Genomic DNA, 13,625 nt, shown 5'->3' on the forward strand with positions numbered 1-13,625 from the left:
TTCTTAATTCACAAATATAAATCTTGGAAGGATCAGACTGCAGCAGTTACTAACCCAAACTAGAACCACACAATCCACATACCCTGTTGCAAAATGTCCTTATTCAATAGGTTCATACTGGTTTAAAACATTTGTTCAATTAGGACACGACAATAAAGATTGTATTTTACAGGCAATACACAAGAACAATAGGAGCCCTTTATGTAGAAATCCAGGTAATTCAAAGAGTTTACAAACTTTTAATTTCACGTAAATTCTAAAGGGTTTCACAATAACTTTTTTTTCTCCGTATCTCTATAGGTTGAACTTGATGGACTTGTGTCTTTTTTTCAGCCTGACTAACTATGTAACCAGTTACAAGTCAATTAACATTCGAGATTAAGTACATTATGCCTAAATTCTACTCTAGGAAACAAGAAAAGCAGATCTCATAAGCTAAATGAAGCAACCCAAGGGCAATTGTCAAAGTACCTTCTATTGTTCATACAAGGAATTAACTACAGTTTATATAAGATGTCCAGATATACCTGCCAATTGATATAAAGGAAAAAGGCAACAATATCCGTTTATGAAGCTGCTATTAAATCGTCCTTGCACAAGACTATCTCTTTCCGTTTCTGGTAGATAGTGCTGGGTTTATTTTTATAAACAACCATGAATTCTGATGCAGAGATGTCAGGCCTGCTTATCAGTTGTGGCCATTTCTACTGACATACTGTGACATTTTTGAATTATATTTATGGATAATCCATGAGAAGATCAGCATGGAGAGAGCAGGAAGGCTGGTGGACAGAGGCAGGAAGATCACAGGTGGCAGACCCAAAGACATAAATGCAGCCAATGTACTCTTCAATGAACCGATATTTTATCTACTGAAAACCGCAATATCAGTTTGGAGGGAATAATCCTTCCATAAACATTTTCCTGTTGCAAACAAACTAACACATGGCAATGTACAAGTATACGTAAGTACATTAGTTTAAAGTCAAGCGTTTAAATAAAGCAATAATAAAAGGAAGGAAGCAGACAAACAAGAGCCTGATAAAGATATGCTTGTGTGAACAGAACACGTTATGTAAAACTAATAACGGTATTTCACCACATTTCCCCAAGGAGAATAATTATGTGTAGATTCAGCGAATATTGAACTCTGAGCTCGGCTATTTATGACAAGATTTACGTACCGAAACTGAGCCATAGCCTTCAGTGAATCATGTATAAACATTAGAATGAGATTAGAAATAACTGATGCCGCTCTGATCCACATAAATTAAAATAGACATTAAATCTAACGACAACACTCACTGCAGATGCACTTTTCCCTTTCACCTATTAAAATGTGAATCCTTTACATTTGACAAATTCCATTATTCCTAATAGGACTTTTGTGACTGTCAGAAGTCATGTCCACGTTGCCCATTTCATCACAAAGAAACGAATTAACAGTGGAAGCCATTCCTGTTATCCACTGGACAGTGTTTTCCCTTAATCTGAACAATCGCCATCACTCTGAAATGGTGGCTGCATTAGTTTCCTTTTTCAGGATTTTCCCGATTATCTCCACCTGGCGATCCTGCCAATAACACAGTTCCCATCCTAGATGACAATGCTCAATCACTGTACTGTATCTATGGTATAGCAGTATTGTCACCCTAGGTTGCTCTACTTATTTTGGACTACAACTAAAGGGGAATTGTTTGATAGTTTAGAGAATAGAACTGGCAGAACTAGTAACATTGTTTGGAGTTTCAGGACAGTGCACAGAAAGTTACAAAGATACCTTTGACAGGATCAACCGATTTTTCTCTGTGCATGTAGCAAATGTAGTTATAACTTGTATAAAGAAAACAAAAAAGGCAGCTACCACAGCATCTAAGGACTAGAAACATTTTTGTTTTTGGGATTTGATATAAATAAAACAAGGCAAGGCAAAAAGGGGAGAATCATTCCCATTGATGAAGTGGACACTGAAGAAGGATGGAGTCAATAATTGTGCTCTTGAACAACACTGGGAAAGTATCAGACAATAGTGGCATGGCATATGGGCTGGGAAACCAGAAATCGCCAAAAATTCCAATCCTGAATACACATTTACATTATTGAGGTAAAATAGCAATGTGTTGCTAAATATTTATTAGTAAAGTAAACTTGACACAAAGCAACATAAAAAAGGAAAAAAGCAAAAGAACAGGAATACAGCTCCAAATTTAGTGAAAAACATTTTTTTTTCTCTAACCCTTTGGTGTGGCGCACTTCTTCTTCGATCTTCTTTAAAATCCACCCTCAAATTGTCTTGAGCCCTTTTACACATAGGGGCTGCTGTCCCAAAGTTAAAGTAGTATTAAAGATAGTTTTTTTTACCTATATCTACTGCTAGCAAGCAGTACATGTATGCAAAAACATTTTAAAAATAAAAGCGTTAACAAATAGGTAAATACTTACCTCAGTCTTCGCCGCCCGCTCCCGGATGAAGATCTGAAGCTTCTCGAGCGGCTGTGCAGGATGGGGCATGTGCAGTAGAGATCACTGGCGGGGAGAAGGCTGGGTTCATAACTTGGTGTCAGCATTTTTGCACGTTTATTGATGCGCGGTTTATGCGCATAAATCAAGTTGTACATTCTTGTAAGCAGATTCTAGCTCATTGATGTAAATAAGCAGAAGCATGTTAAATGCACGCAAAAAGTTCCCTATTGAGTCAATAGGGCCAAAACGAGCTGCACTTTTCCAGGGACAGGCATTTTGCTTATAGAAATGAACAGGATTTTTTTTTGGAGGGGGGGGATATTTCTTGAGCGTGTTTTAGGGCAGAAAAAGCACTTAAAAAGGCTCGGTGTAAACCAGGCCGAAGAGGAGAGACACAGTGGAGGTTAATGCACGGAGCTGTGAGCGTGGGACCCGAGAAGTCTGCACTGGATCAGAGACCAGCACCAGCGCTGAAGGGGCTCCTAAAAAATACTGGAAAGAAGATGTTTGGATCAAAAGGCATCATTTAAGGTAAGTCCCTAAAGCAGCATGGGAGGGATAAATTGTGACTTTAACCCCTTCGTGACTGACAACGTACAGTGTACGTCGCCAGCATCGGGGCTGTTTAAACAGACTCTGTTTAAACTTGTAGAGCCGACTGTCGGCTTTACAACAGAAGCGATTCTGGCGACTTACCTGTCCACTGATCGCTTCTGTGTCCCGTAGAAGGGGCCGCCCCCCCGCCGGACCTGCACTTCAATAGCTCATTTCCAGTGTAAAGGTGACACCGGGGGTCTTTTGGACCCCCAGCATCACCTTAAAGAGTACCTGTCACCACCATCTGCTCTCACATATTCAGAAAATATATAATGTTGGGGGGTTTTAAGTCATTTTCAGGCCTAAAATGTGGAATATAACATGGGTGCAAAAAATGAAAAAAATGCCTCAGTCATGAAGGGGTTAATATCACTTTAAATAGCTGCAAATCACCAGCTCTACATTGCCTGTGGAGAAATAAACCATCCTGCAGTTCCAGTAACACCTTTGCATTACTACAAAGTAAAAAGAAGTCTCTCTGAAGGCTGGTTTGAAGTAGCTTCTCTCTCTGGCTTTTGACGTCTAGACTGCATGCTAGTTCTGGGGCCAAGATATCACTTGCAGTGAAGCAGATCGACATATGTAGTGCCTGGATTAACCCTAAGTGCTGGGGGTTGTTAAACTGAATATTTGCAGCTTAGAGGCAGGAAGCTAAAAATAATTGACAGTTATAAGTATGCCGCTGTTAACCTATTCATTATTTTAAATGTATACGCGATATCAGTGTTTGATGGGACTTTACTCCTGCTTCCTGTTTTATATTTATAGCACTTAAAGTTTATGTAAACCACAACAACAAACTTCTCTTATTTGCTCCCTTTTAGTTTAGTGCAAAAAAAAACCCAAGAATGTTGTCTTACCTGTAAAAAACCATGTCTTTCAGTATAATACATGACACACTGAGTTCATTTTTCAACGAATGGATTATGTAGCTATCTTCAAGTGATAGGATGCAGGTAAACCAATCAACATAAGACAGTCCTGTATAACCCCTACCATTCACTGCCTGTCTTGTTTTATAATAAGTAGTACAAGGGAAGAACACAGAAACCAGAGAGTAGTGGGTCAGGTGTCCTGTGATGTTCTCCAGAAAATTGTTCTTGCGGGTGAGGAAAAAGAAAATCCTATTTTTCTTGATCGTACATCACAAGAGACCATCACAAGGGAGTGTTGCGTGCCCACAGGAGAACGCAGGTAGCATGATGAGCACAGAACATAGGGATGTGCAAATATGCATCGTTGATGTCCACTGATGCCAGAATGTTTCCCAGGTGAAGGGAGGCTATGAGAGAACTGGTAGATTCCATCTGAAATTTCTGGATTCGCAGGAACCCATTAAGGATCTTGAGATTAAGACATTTAGCAGAGACACCCTTTGCTTTGGGAACAGCGAACAGGTTGGAGTAAAGCCTTTGAAACTGTTGGGTTTCTGGTACAGGCACTATGTCCCCCTGGGAAAGGAGCTGACTTAGGGCAGCTGACTGTCCTTAGAGAGGAAAAAAAATATTAACACATTAAAATTACTTTAACTCAGCTAATTACATTCACTGGGGAAAAAACAAGGAGACAAAAAGACCGTCCACTGATTGTCTGCAGAATGAATGGAGTTTGTGGTAAGCATGTGTAGAAAAAGTGGAGTCTAACCAGGAGATTAACAGCACCTTATGGAATTCAATCATCACAAATAAAAAGAATGAGAAATGCATGAAAGAAAAACTCTTCAGCTGACATACTTTCGTCGAATCTCTGTGCTGTAATCTCCTGCAGCCACTTCTTTACTACTTGCATTATAGTTTGAGTCAGACCCCATTCAGATGTCTAAGTCGGGATCCGCTCCGCCTGCAACGTCTCAGTATACCGCAAGCTGTAGCTCGCGGTATACTGAGCTTAGGGTAACGGGAGGACGCTAAGCAGTTCCCTAAGGAGAACTATGGGGAAAAACACTGACCACATAGTTCTCCTTTTCCCAAGTTCTTTTTGCCTGGACTTCAGACATAATTAAAAACTAAGCCTTAAGATCCATACAGGGAGCATAGCTTACCTATTCAGGCATTGCTCGGCAGCACCAATTTATCCATACCGCCCCCCGTACCCCCAAGTTACATGAGTTGGAATGATGCAGCGCCATTCAGAATGGCACCTCAATCCACCTTCTCACCCCACTAATGTGCAATGCGCTGATGACGAAAATGCTGCTTGCGCGATTTATGGACCAATGGTCAGACCATTAAAAGGAATGGGCTGCCCCAACGCGATACATGTTTATCACGCGTACCAACGTGGTGCTTTTAAGGCGCCACAGCAAACCAGGCTGGTGTGAATAGACTCTAAACAAATTTGATGCTGCCATTGCAGGCTTCCTTCCAAAACTCCTCGTTTGTCGGAACCACTGACCCAGAAACAGCATAGCATCTTAAATGCTGCAGGAAAATAGACCAAGAAATATGATTGGGGCCAGCAGTGACGGCATCCATGTTTCTCATGACAGGATTATTTTATGCAGAGCTGAAGACAATGATTTTGCCCAGGGAAGCTTTTTCCTTTAAAGATTTTTTGCTTTTAGACATATGTGCGTTAGTGTTTACTGAACAAACTTGTCATAGAGCTTCAGACAATGCCACACTTGTGTCTCATGCTACATATTACCTGCACTCCAAAGGTGCTGGAAGAATAGATACCTGGCAGCTAAATCATCTTCAACAAAAGGGTATAAATAATGAAATACCTACCACCTGCATTCCAGTTGACAAAAACCATGATCCCTGCGCCACTTCTGAATAAGCGTGCTGTGTTACATTGAAACGTATGTGTCGCTTGAGATAAACATGTATGATAACTTGGTGGTGGGTACTCTTCATACTACCCATACTACAGCCATCTAAAATATCATCCAATGGTCAGACACCAGATGTGCAGTCATGGATTTTTATACGCAAGATGCGTAAATGTATTACATAGGCAGAGCTTAAGAAAGAGCAATGTAAGGCTTGAAATATTGCCATCATGCAATACTGGGATTTCTTCATTCTACCGCATTTCCATTTGAAAAAAACTAAAGCTATGTTTGACAAAAGTGGTTCTAAGTCAGGGGTAGAAAACCTTGGCACTCCAGCTGTGGTCAAACTACAAATCCCACCAAACTTTTGGCTCTGGGAGTAATGCATGTGGCCGTCAGTTTTGCAATGCCTAAAGGGCCGAGGTTGCCTAGCCCTGTTCTAAATCCTTACTGCAGGACATATTTTTCCGAAAACAAGCAAACTGCATTTGAACTTATTGTGGTGCATTGGAAGTCCACTTTTCTGCATCCTCTGGTGCGCTCATTTTCATTTTGACTTTTACATCAACTAACATGGGGTAAAAGCTGCCCGTCAACCTAGTCCATGTTAGTTCAGGTGGAAATATTCACTATGGCTTTTTTTGATTTAAGTCATCAAAGCACAACACGATTACAGCTAAGAAGACAAAAAAAAAAAAAAGAAAAAGCAGCGGGACGTGCGTCGCAAAAAAAAAAAAAAGTACCTGTACCTTTTTTTCAGCGATTGCTCTGTGTGGATGTAACCCCATTGATATCAATGGGGTTAATGGGGCCGCATGGCAACCGCTGTGTGCAGCTGCACACGATCATACGCGTCCGGGATGCCCAGGTCTGCACCAGTCCTTAATGAGTTATGTTTACTTAATGCATCTTTAAGCTACAATATATATTTGTACTGACAGAGAAATGAAAAACTGAAATATTAAAAATGGTTTCCCAAGATGCTGAATGAAAATTATAATGATCGATCTTAGAGAACAGAGATAATACATTCAGTATAAGGGAGCTCTACCACATTTCACATTACTATTTCAATGAACAATCTGGTTGAAAAGCCTACACAGAATATACAGTGAAATAAAAAAAGCAAGCCTCATTTACCACAGTGTCTGAGGGAAGAACGGTTTCAGACAGTCTGCATTGCCTGTAAAGATACTCCTTTTCATTCACCAACCACAGTATGGGATACTAAACGGGAACCAAAATGGCTGGTTCCCTGATATGCTGACAAACAAGACCCACTACGGTTCTAGCACAAAAGGTAGGAGCTGCCCCATCAAATTCCGCATTCTACTGCCTACATACTTGTCTCGTGCATTTCTGACAGCCATATACAGCAATACACCAGAGCATTCATTTACTTATTCAACTTATTCATGCATTTCAAACCTCTGCTCACTTTGTACTTTCCATAACTGTCACTCTGACCAAAAAAGACCCCACAACCTGCTAGAACACAAATACCTCCACTTCATTACAATAACATTAATATGAAAAGAGGAAGGGGTCTGAACATGTGATAAAAATATAACCCAGCTCGTACATCTGTTTTTTGGATTTCCATAAAGCAGTGGGAAATTACCGATTACTAGTTTTAAAAAAACCAAACAGGTTTTGAATCTTGACAATCACCTATCAACACATAACACAACAACGTGCTATTATTACGGGCACAGAATCTCAAGTCTCATTATAGTGTATTCAGACATGCTTTATGGGGCACGCTCTGGTAAACTAAATGACCTTTTTATTGAAAGGAGGTATTTGTGTGCAATTAAACATATTTTGTCAGTCAATGAAAGCTTAACCAGAGTGGAAGACAGAAAGCAGTTGAAAAAGTAAACAAAAAATGATTTTACAGTAGAATATTTTATGAGAACTCCAACATTAAATGACACCGAAACTAGCTTGTGATGAACGCCTTTACAGGGTCATTGCATGCATAACTAATATTACACTTTATGGTTGATGCTGGATCATTACACCAAACAATTCTTTATATATACATGAATTAACAAAGATAAAGACTGTTTTACAGAGAAATAAACTTGAAAACACTTTCAAAGACAATAAAAAAAAAACAAATAATGGTCTACCATAACCAATCTATACACCATATATAATTTATAGCATATATAAACCCCAATGCAAAAACAATAAAATACCGTGTGTGTGTACATATACACTTTGTTTTATATATACTGTATATTAGCTTATTAGTCTTTAGATGTGATGGCTGCATTAGTTTTCCTTCTTCAGGCTTTTTTTGTGTCATTTTCACCACACCTCCTGTCCCTGGATGGCTACACTCACTCACTCCACTGAAGGGAGTCATGGTTGTCACCCAGGCTAGACTTCCTCTCCATCTCCTTTTCACGGGGAGGGGGGGGAGAAGATATGTTACTTACAGATGAAGTACTTTCTGTACTTATTGGAAAAAAACGAATGCAGTCATCACATATAAAGACTGGTAATCTGCAGTATACTAAATATTTATTCTTGGATTTAATCATCAATCTAGACATTTCCTACAGAGGGAGAGTTTTGCAGGCAAAATGTCAGTATTCCAGAACTCTAAGGGCCTGTTCACATGATATCAGGTCCTGATCAGGTGCGGATCTGCAGACTGATGCAGTGCGTTTTTGCCGCGTTTTTGATGCGTTCAAATTAAAAAAAATTTTTTTTTTTGCTGGAGCAGGGCTGTTAGTATGTTAGCTGCAGTGCAGTGCGTTTTGGACGCGTTTGCGTTTCCTGACCGTTTCCAGACCTGACAAAATGTGACATGCAGTATTTTTTCTGTCGTAAGCTGAAAGGACTGCGCACGTGAGAACTGGAGCCCATAAAAACCACATAGGGATACACTGGGATGCATTTTGAGTGCAGCAGCGTACGGAGCCGGTCAGCACACAAAACGGACGTCGTGTGGACAGGCCCTAATAAAATCAAGAAAGTTTGTTTCAAGTGAACTTCACAATAGATTTGCCTTGTCACAACCCTTCTGCTTTAAATCAGGAAAAATACAATATATTTTAATATAAATAAGCCAAACTTTAAAAGAGCTAATGGACTGTAGATACAGTAAACTCTGTAATCTAGTATTCAACTAACCAGAAAAGGAAAAAAATCTCACTGTACTCACTACTCTGCGGCATGTATTATCCTGGAAATTATTGCCGTGTGTTTGTCTTAATTTGTTTTTGATTACTGTATTTCAATATTAATATGAAGTCAATACAGAGTTTATGATAAGGTATGGGGTATGTCATTTGTTAGACCTATTTTTAAATAGTAACTTTCAAACAACCAGAAACGACATGTATCTGGAATCTACCAATCCCTGTGGATGCTGGATAATAGGGAGTTTACTGTATTTGCAATATTTGTACTCTCTATGCAGTTAATAAGTGTAATGACAATACATCAGAAGATACATTCCTTCTTTTAATTCACATTTTTCTCAACATCTACTAGATTAAGCTGTCCAGGTAAAGGCACAGACACAGGGATTGACACAATTTATAACACTGCTAGAGGTACTTTATCAGATGCAGAAACAATTTTTACTGTTGATTTAAATAAACTTTTAAACCCTGAGAATTGAACGTGTCTGTTGTAAGAACCTGGCAGGGTTACAGGTCATCCCTAGCCCTGTCACCATCACTTTTGCTGGACTTCTTGAGTTGCATGTAAATATGAACAGAAAAAAACACATGTGAAAAAAAAGCTATTCATATACTATTATAATTTTATTCTAACCCCTACACAATTACAAGAATACAATATTGTTTGCAAAAGTTTTTTTTTTAACTCAAGAAAAAGGATTTGTAATTATTATAGACACCAAAATGTGAAAAACGACTGTTTTGGCAACACACACAACAGACTGAAATAAGCTGCACATATCCTTGTATAAGCAAGTAAAACAGCATAGTATGTATTGAGGAGACAACAATGCTTACTGTTCATGGAAGTCCAGCATTGGTGGTTCAAACCGTATCGGTCTGCAGTTCCCTCTGTGCAAGGACACACTGTAGAAAAAGAGATATAACTGTAAGAACAGGGACAATAGAAAACCCATCTTCTTTTTAGTCGATTATAAACAGGTGTGAGCACAAGTGCCTCTCACAATGAAATGCCCAAAGGACTACAGCAGTCACTGTTCAAGAAGGGGGAACTTGACAAACTTGTTTAGCTAGAGAAGAAATGCCGCAGCTATTGAACCAAACCACTTGGTAACACTGTTTATAGAAACCATGTGATCCTGGCTTCAAGTCACTTTTGTATATGCGTGATGTGTTAATCCGTCTCTCTACAGACAACGTATATTATTTATTTTAAAAAGAACACACACACACCAGGTATGAGGCTCTTCATTACGCCTCATGCGCACTACGTACCAAAACGTTGAGTTCGGGTGCGTTACGCATGGAGCTCATTTCTGAACACACCAGGGACTCGTGTAATGCTTTTTTATGACTGAATGCACCCCTAGGCGTCCAGCAGCATCTAGTTGCCTTCAGTCCCGGTCAGTTCACCCAAAATAGACATTCTGCATTCTGGGTCCGACTAGCCCAGTTCTATGCGGTTAAATGCATGTAAACATGTGTAAACGCTTATAAATGCGACTAAGCCCAACACAGAAAAAAAAGAAGAAGATCTGGGAAGCATTAAGTTGTTTATACTTACCAGATAACTTCTGTTGGGCCTAAAACGCAGCCTGCTAGTGTGTATGAGGCCTAGTATCGGAAGCATATCTAAAAAAAAGTTAGGACCTCGTGCACATTAGCAGGCTGCGTTTAAGCACAAGAGAAGTTATCTGGTATAAACAACTTTACGCTGCCCAGATTACCTTTTCCTGTGTTTAGTTGTGTTGGGCTAGTCGCGTTTACCTGCATAAAACTGGGCTACAAAGACCAGGATTGCACCAACACACTGCTGTACGTCTAGGTTTTAATTCAGGTCATAAAAAAGCATTACAGCTCCAAAACACACCCGAGTTCAAGTTTTTATAACAGTGTGCATGAGGCCTAAATTCTGGGGCGGGAAGGGGCGTGGCAGTGCTTTGAAGTCAATGGCGCCACGCCCGCACCAGAACGCGTGGCATAACAGCGCCTGCGTTTCGGAAAAAATGCTGCAATTTTTTCCGATCGCACTGTGCCGGGACGCAGGCAATGTTTTGCATGGAGTTCCAGCAGCTAACCGTGCTGGAACGCACTGTATATGGTGTGAACAACCCCTAAAAGGGAACCTGTGCAGAAAACTTGTTTTGACTAACATTTCCCATCCAGCAATAGAAGCTGATGATGCCTAATGCCAGAAGCAGGTCTAGTTCATAGTTCATCAGAAGTAGCATTGCTTTCAGTAGTTGGGTAATGGTAAATTCCAGAAGTGGATGACAGCCTTATTAGCTGTGACTGCTAGGATCCACCCTTACACTTTGCCAAGCACAACCTACATCCAAAATGGCCACATATCTCAACCTGTGTACATGAGCAAAACTACCATACTTTCAATGAAAACTTGTGCTTATGATATACTATGCCTCTGACCAGGGGCTAATAAAAGGGTCCTAATAGAGTAGGGGCACCTCTTGGCACACAGAATAAAATGTTGAGGCTGGTGGGATACCACAGTGACAGCTTTGGCTCAAAGTCTAAAAGGTGAGCATACAATGGACACTCCGATTGTACAATTACTGTAAATCTCCTTTAGATTTACCAGAAACTATGCAATATGAGGACAAACCTAAATTGATAATTGAACTCTGATATGCTAATGGGAAGCATGAAAAACCATTTTCAGAGTTGCAAAAGCTTATTTAATAGAAGATCAGCAACAAAGCATGTTTTGGAAAATGGAGGTGACTGGTACAGCCTTGTGCATGGTTGCCTCTGAAGCCCTAATGTACACTTTTAGTTCAGCAAGAAACACACGCACTGCTCGAGTTCCTGCCACCAGTCAAATCAGTGTTGGACAAATGGACCCTTGGAAAGATTAGAGGCCACCAGAGAAATTAAATCTGCATACATTTTTATAAAATATATAGGATACATACATACAGACTATACGTGAATAACACGGATTATTTTGTTACAATGGCCCCTGGAAGTAGGTAGGATATATTAATCAGCGAGTGAACATTTTGTCCCTGAAGTTGATATGTTGGAAGCAGAAAAAATGGGCAAGTGTAAGGATTTGAGCAACTTTGACAAAACTTTGACGGCTAGACGACTGGATCAGAGCAACTCCAAAACTACGTCTCTTGTAGAGACCACTGAAGACTGGGAACATCCTTCCCAGTCTTCAGTGGGCAAGACCTACCAAAAGTGGTCTAAAGAAGGAAAACTGGTGAACCGGCCACAGGTTCATGGGCAGCCAAGGCTCATCGATGCATGTAGTGAGTGAAAGCTGGCACGTGTAGTCGGATCTAATAGAACAGCTACTGTAACTCACATAGCTGAAAAAGTTAACGGTGATAAAGTAAAAAAGGTGTCTGGACACACAGTTCATCACAGTTATTTGCGTATGGGGCTGCATGGCGACACACCAGTCAGGTTGCCCATGCTGACTCGTGTCCACCGTCAAAAAACTCCTACAATGGGCGCTCGCTTGAGTATCAAAAGTAGACAATGTAGCAATGGAAGAAGGTGGCCTGGTCCGATGAATCAAGTTTTCTTTTATATCTTGTGGATGGCCAGGTGCAGGTGTGTTGTTTACCTGGGGAAGATATGGCACTAAGATGCACTAGAAGTCAAGCCAGCATAGGCAATGTGATGCTTTGGGCAATGTTCTGCTGGGAAACTTTGGATCCTGCCATTCGTGTGTATGTTACTTTGACACGTGCCACCTACCTAAACATTGTTACTGACCAAGTACACCCCTTCATGGAAACAGTATTCCCTGATAGCAGTGGCCTTTATCAGCAGGATAATGTGCCCTGCCACACTGCAAAAATGGTTCAAGAATTGTTTGAGGTGTTGACTTGGCCTCCAAATTCTCAAGAGTTCAATCCAAATCAAATATCTGTGTGATGTGCTGGAAAAACAAGTTGGGTCCATGGAGGCCCCACCCCACAACGTACAGGACATAAAAGGATCTGCTACTGCTGGCTTGGTGCCAGATAATACAAGGGAGACCTACTCAAAATTAGGTGGGTGGTCATAATGTGATTAGGATACTTGTAATTCGTACATACAAAAAAATAAACAAAAATCACTTAATGGTCATCTGCTTTATATTATTTATTTATGCAATTTATTATTTGCATGTAACAAGCTTTTTGAGTTGTGTTCTTTGTATAATCAATGTAGTTTAATTGGACACCTGTCAGACCCAGGAGTTTTCCAATCATATGAAAAAGTAAACAAAATATCATATTACATAAATCCTTGCTTTAATTGAGGTTATACCAGTGAGACCAATAATATCCAATTAGCAATGAGCAGCAGAGTTGCTGAATGTTTAATGAGTTCTATTTTCAAATAATCACACTGCATGTGTTCTATCATTATGTTCCGCTGAGGTAAACGCCTATCCATGATTAGCGGATGTCATCTGCTGCCATGCAGAGTGTGATACAGTCCTGATAGGTTCAGAACAACTTCACCTCCTGACTAAACTTTTCAATATCCCAAAGGCAAGCTGACAAAAAGGGATGAAAATAAGTTCAAGAGTATGACAGCCGCTGTTTGAACAAAATCACGTACAAAAAAAAAAAAAAAACAAAAAGCATACTCTCAACCTCCTCCCA

At 40.1% G+C, this 13,625-nt stretch overlaps 1 protein-coding gene across 1 annotated transcript in view; it reads right to left on the reverse strand.

Moving 5' to 3' along the window:
• The window catches only part of TMEM131 (transmembrane protein 131), a 151,225-nt gene that overhangs the window by 81,345 nt on the left and 56,255 nt on the right, over positions 1–13,625 (reverse strand). The window contains 1 exon segment of the mRNA XM_018562803.1: positions 9,835–9,903. Within this exon segment, the coding sequence (XP_018418305.1) occupies positions 9,835–9,903 (69 nt within the window).

This window comes from Nanorana parkeri, unplaced genomic scaffold (assembly GCF_000935625.1).
Source record: "Nanorana parkeri isolate BGI_ZX_2015 unplaced genomic scaffold, ASM93562v1 scaffold21, whole genome shotgun sequence".
Lineage (NCBI taxonomy): Eukaryota > Metazoa > Chordata > Amphibia > Anura > Dicroglossidae > Nanorana > Nanorana parkeri.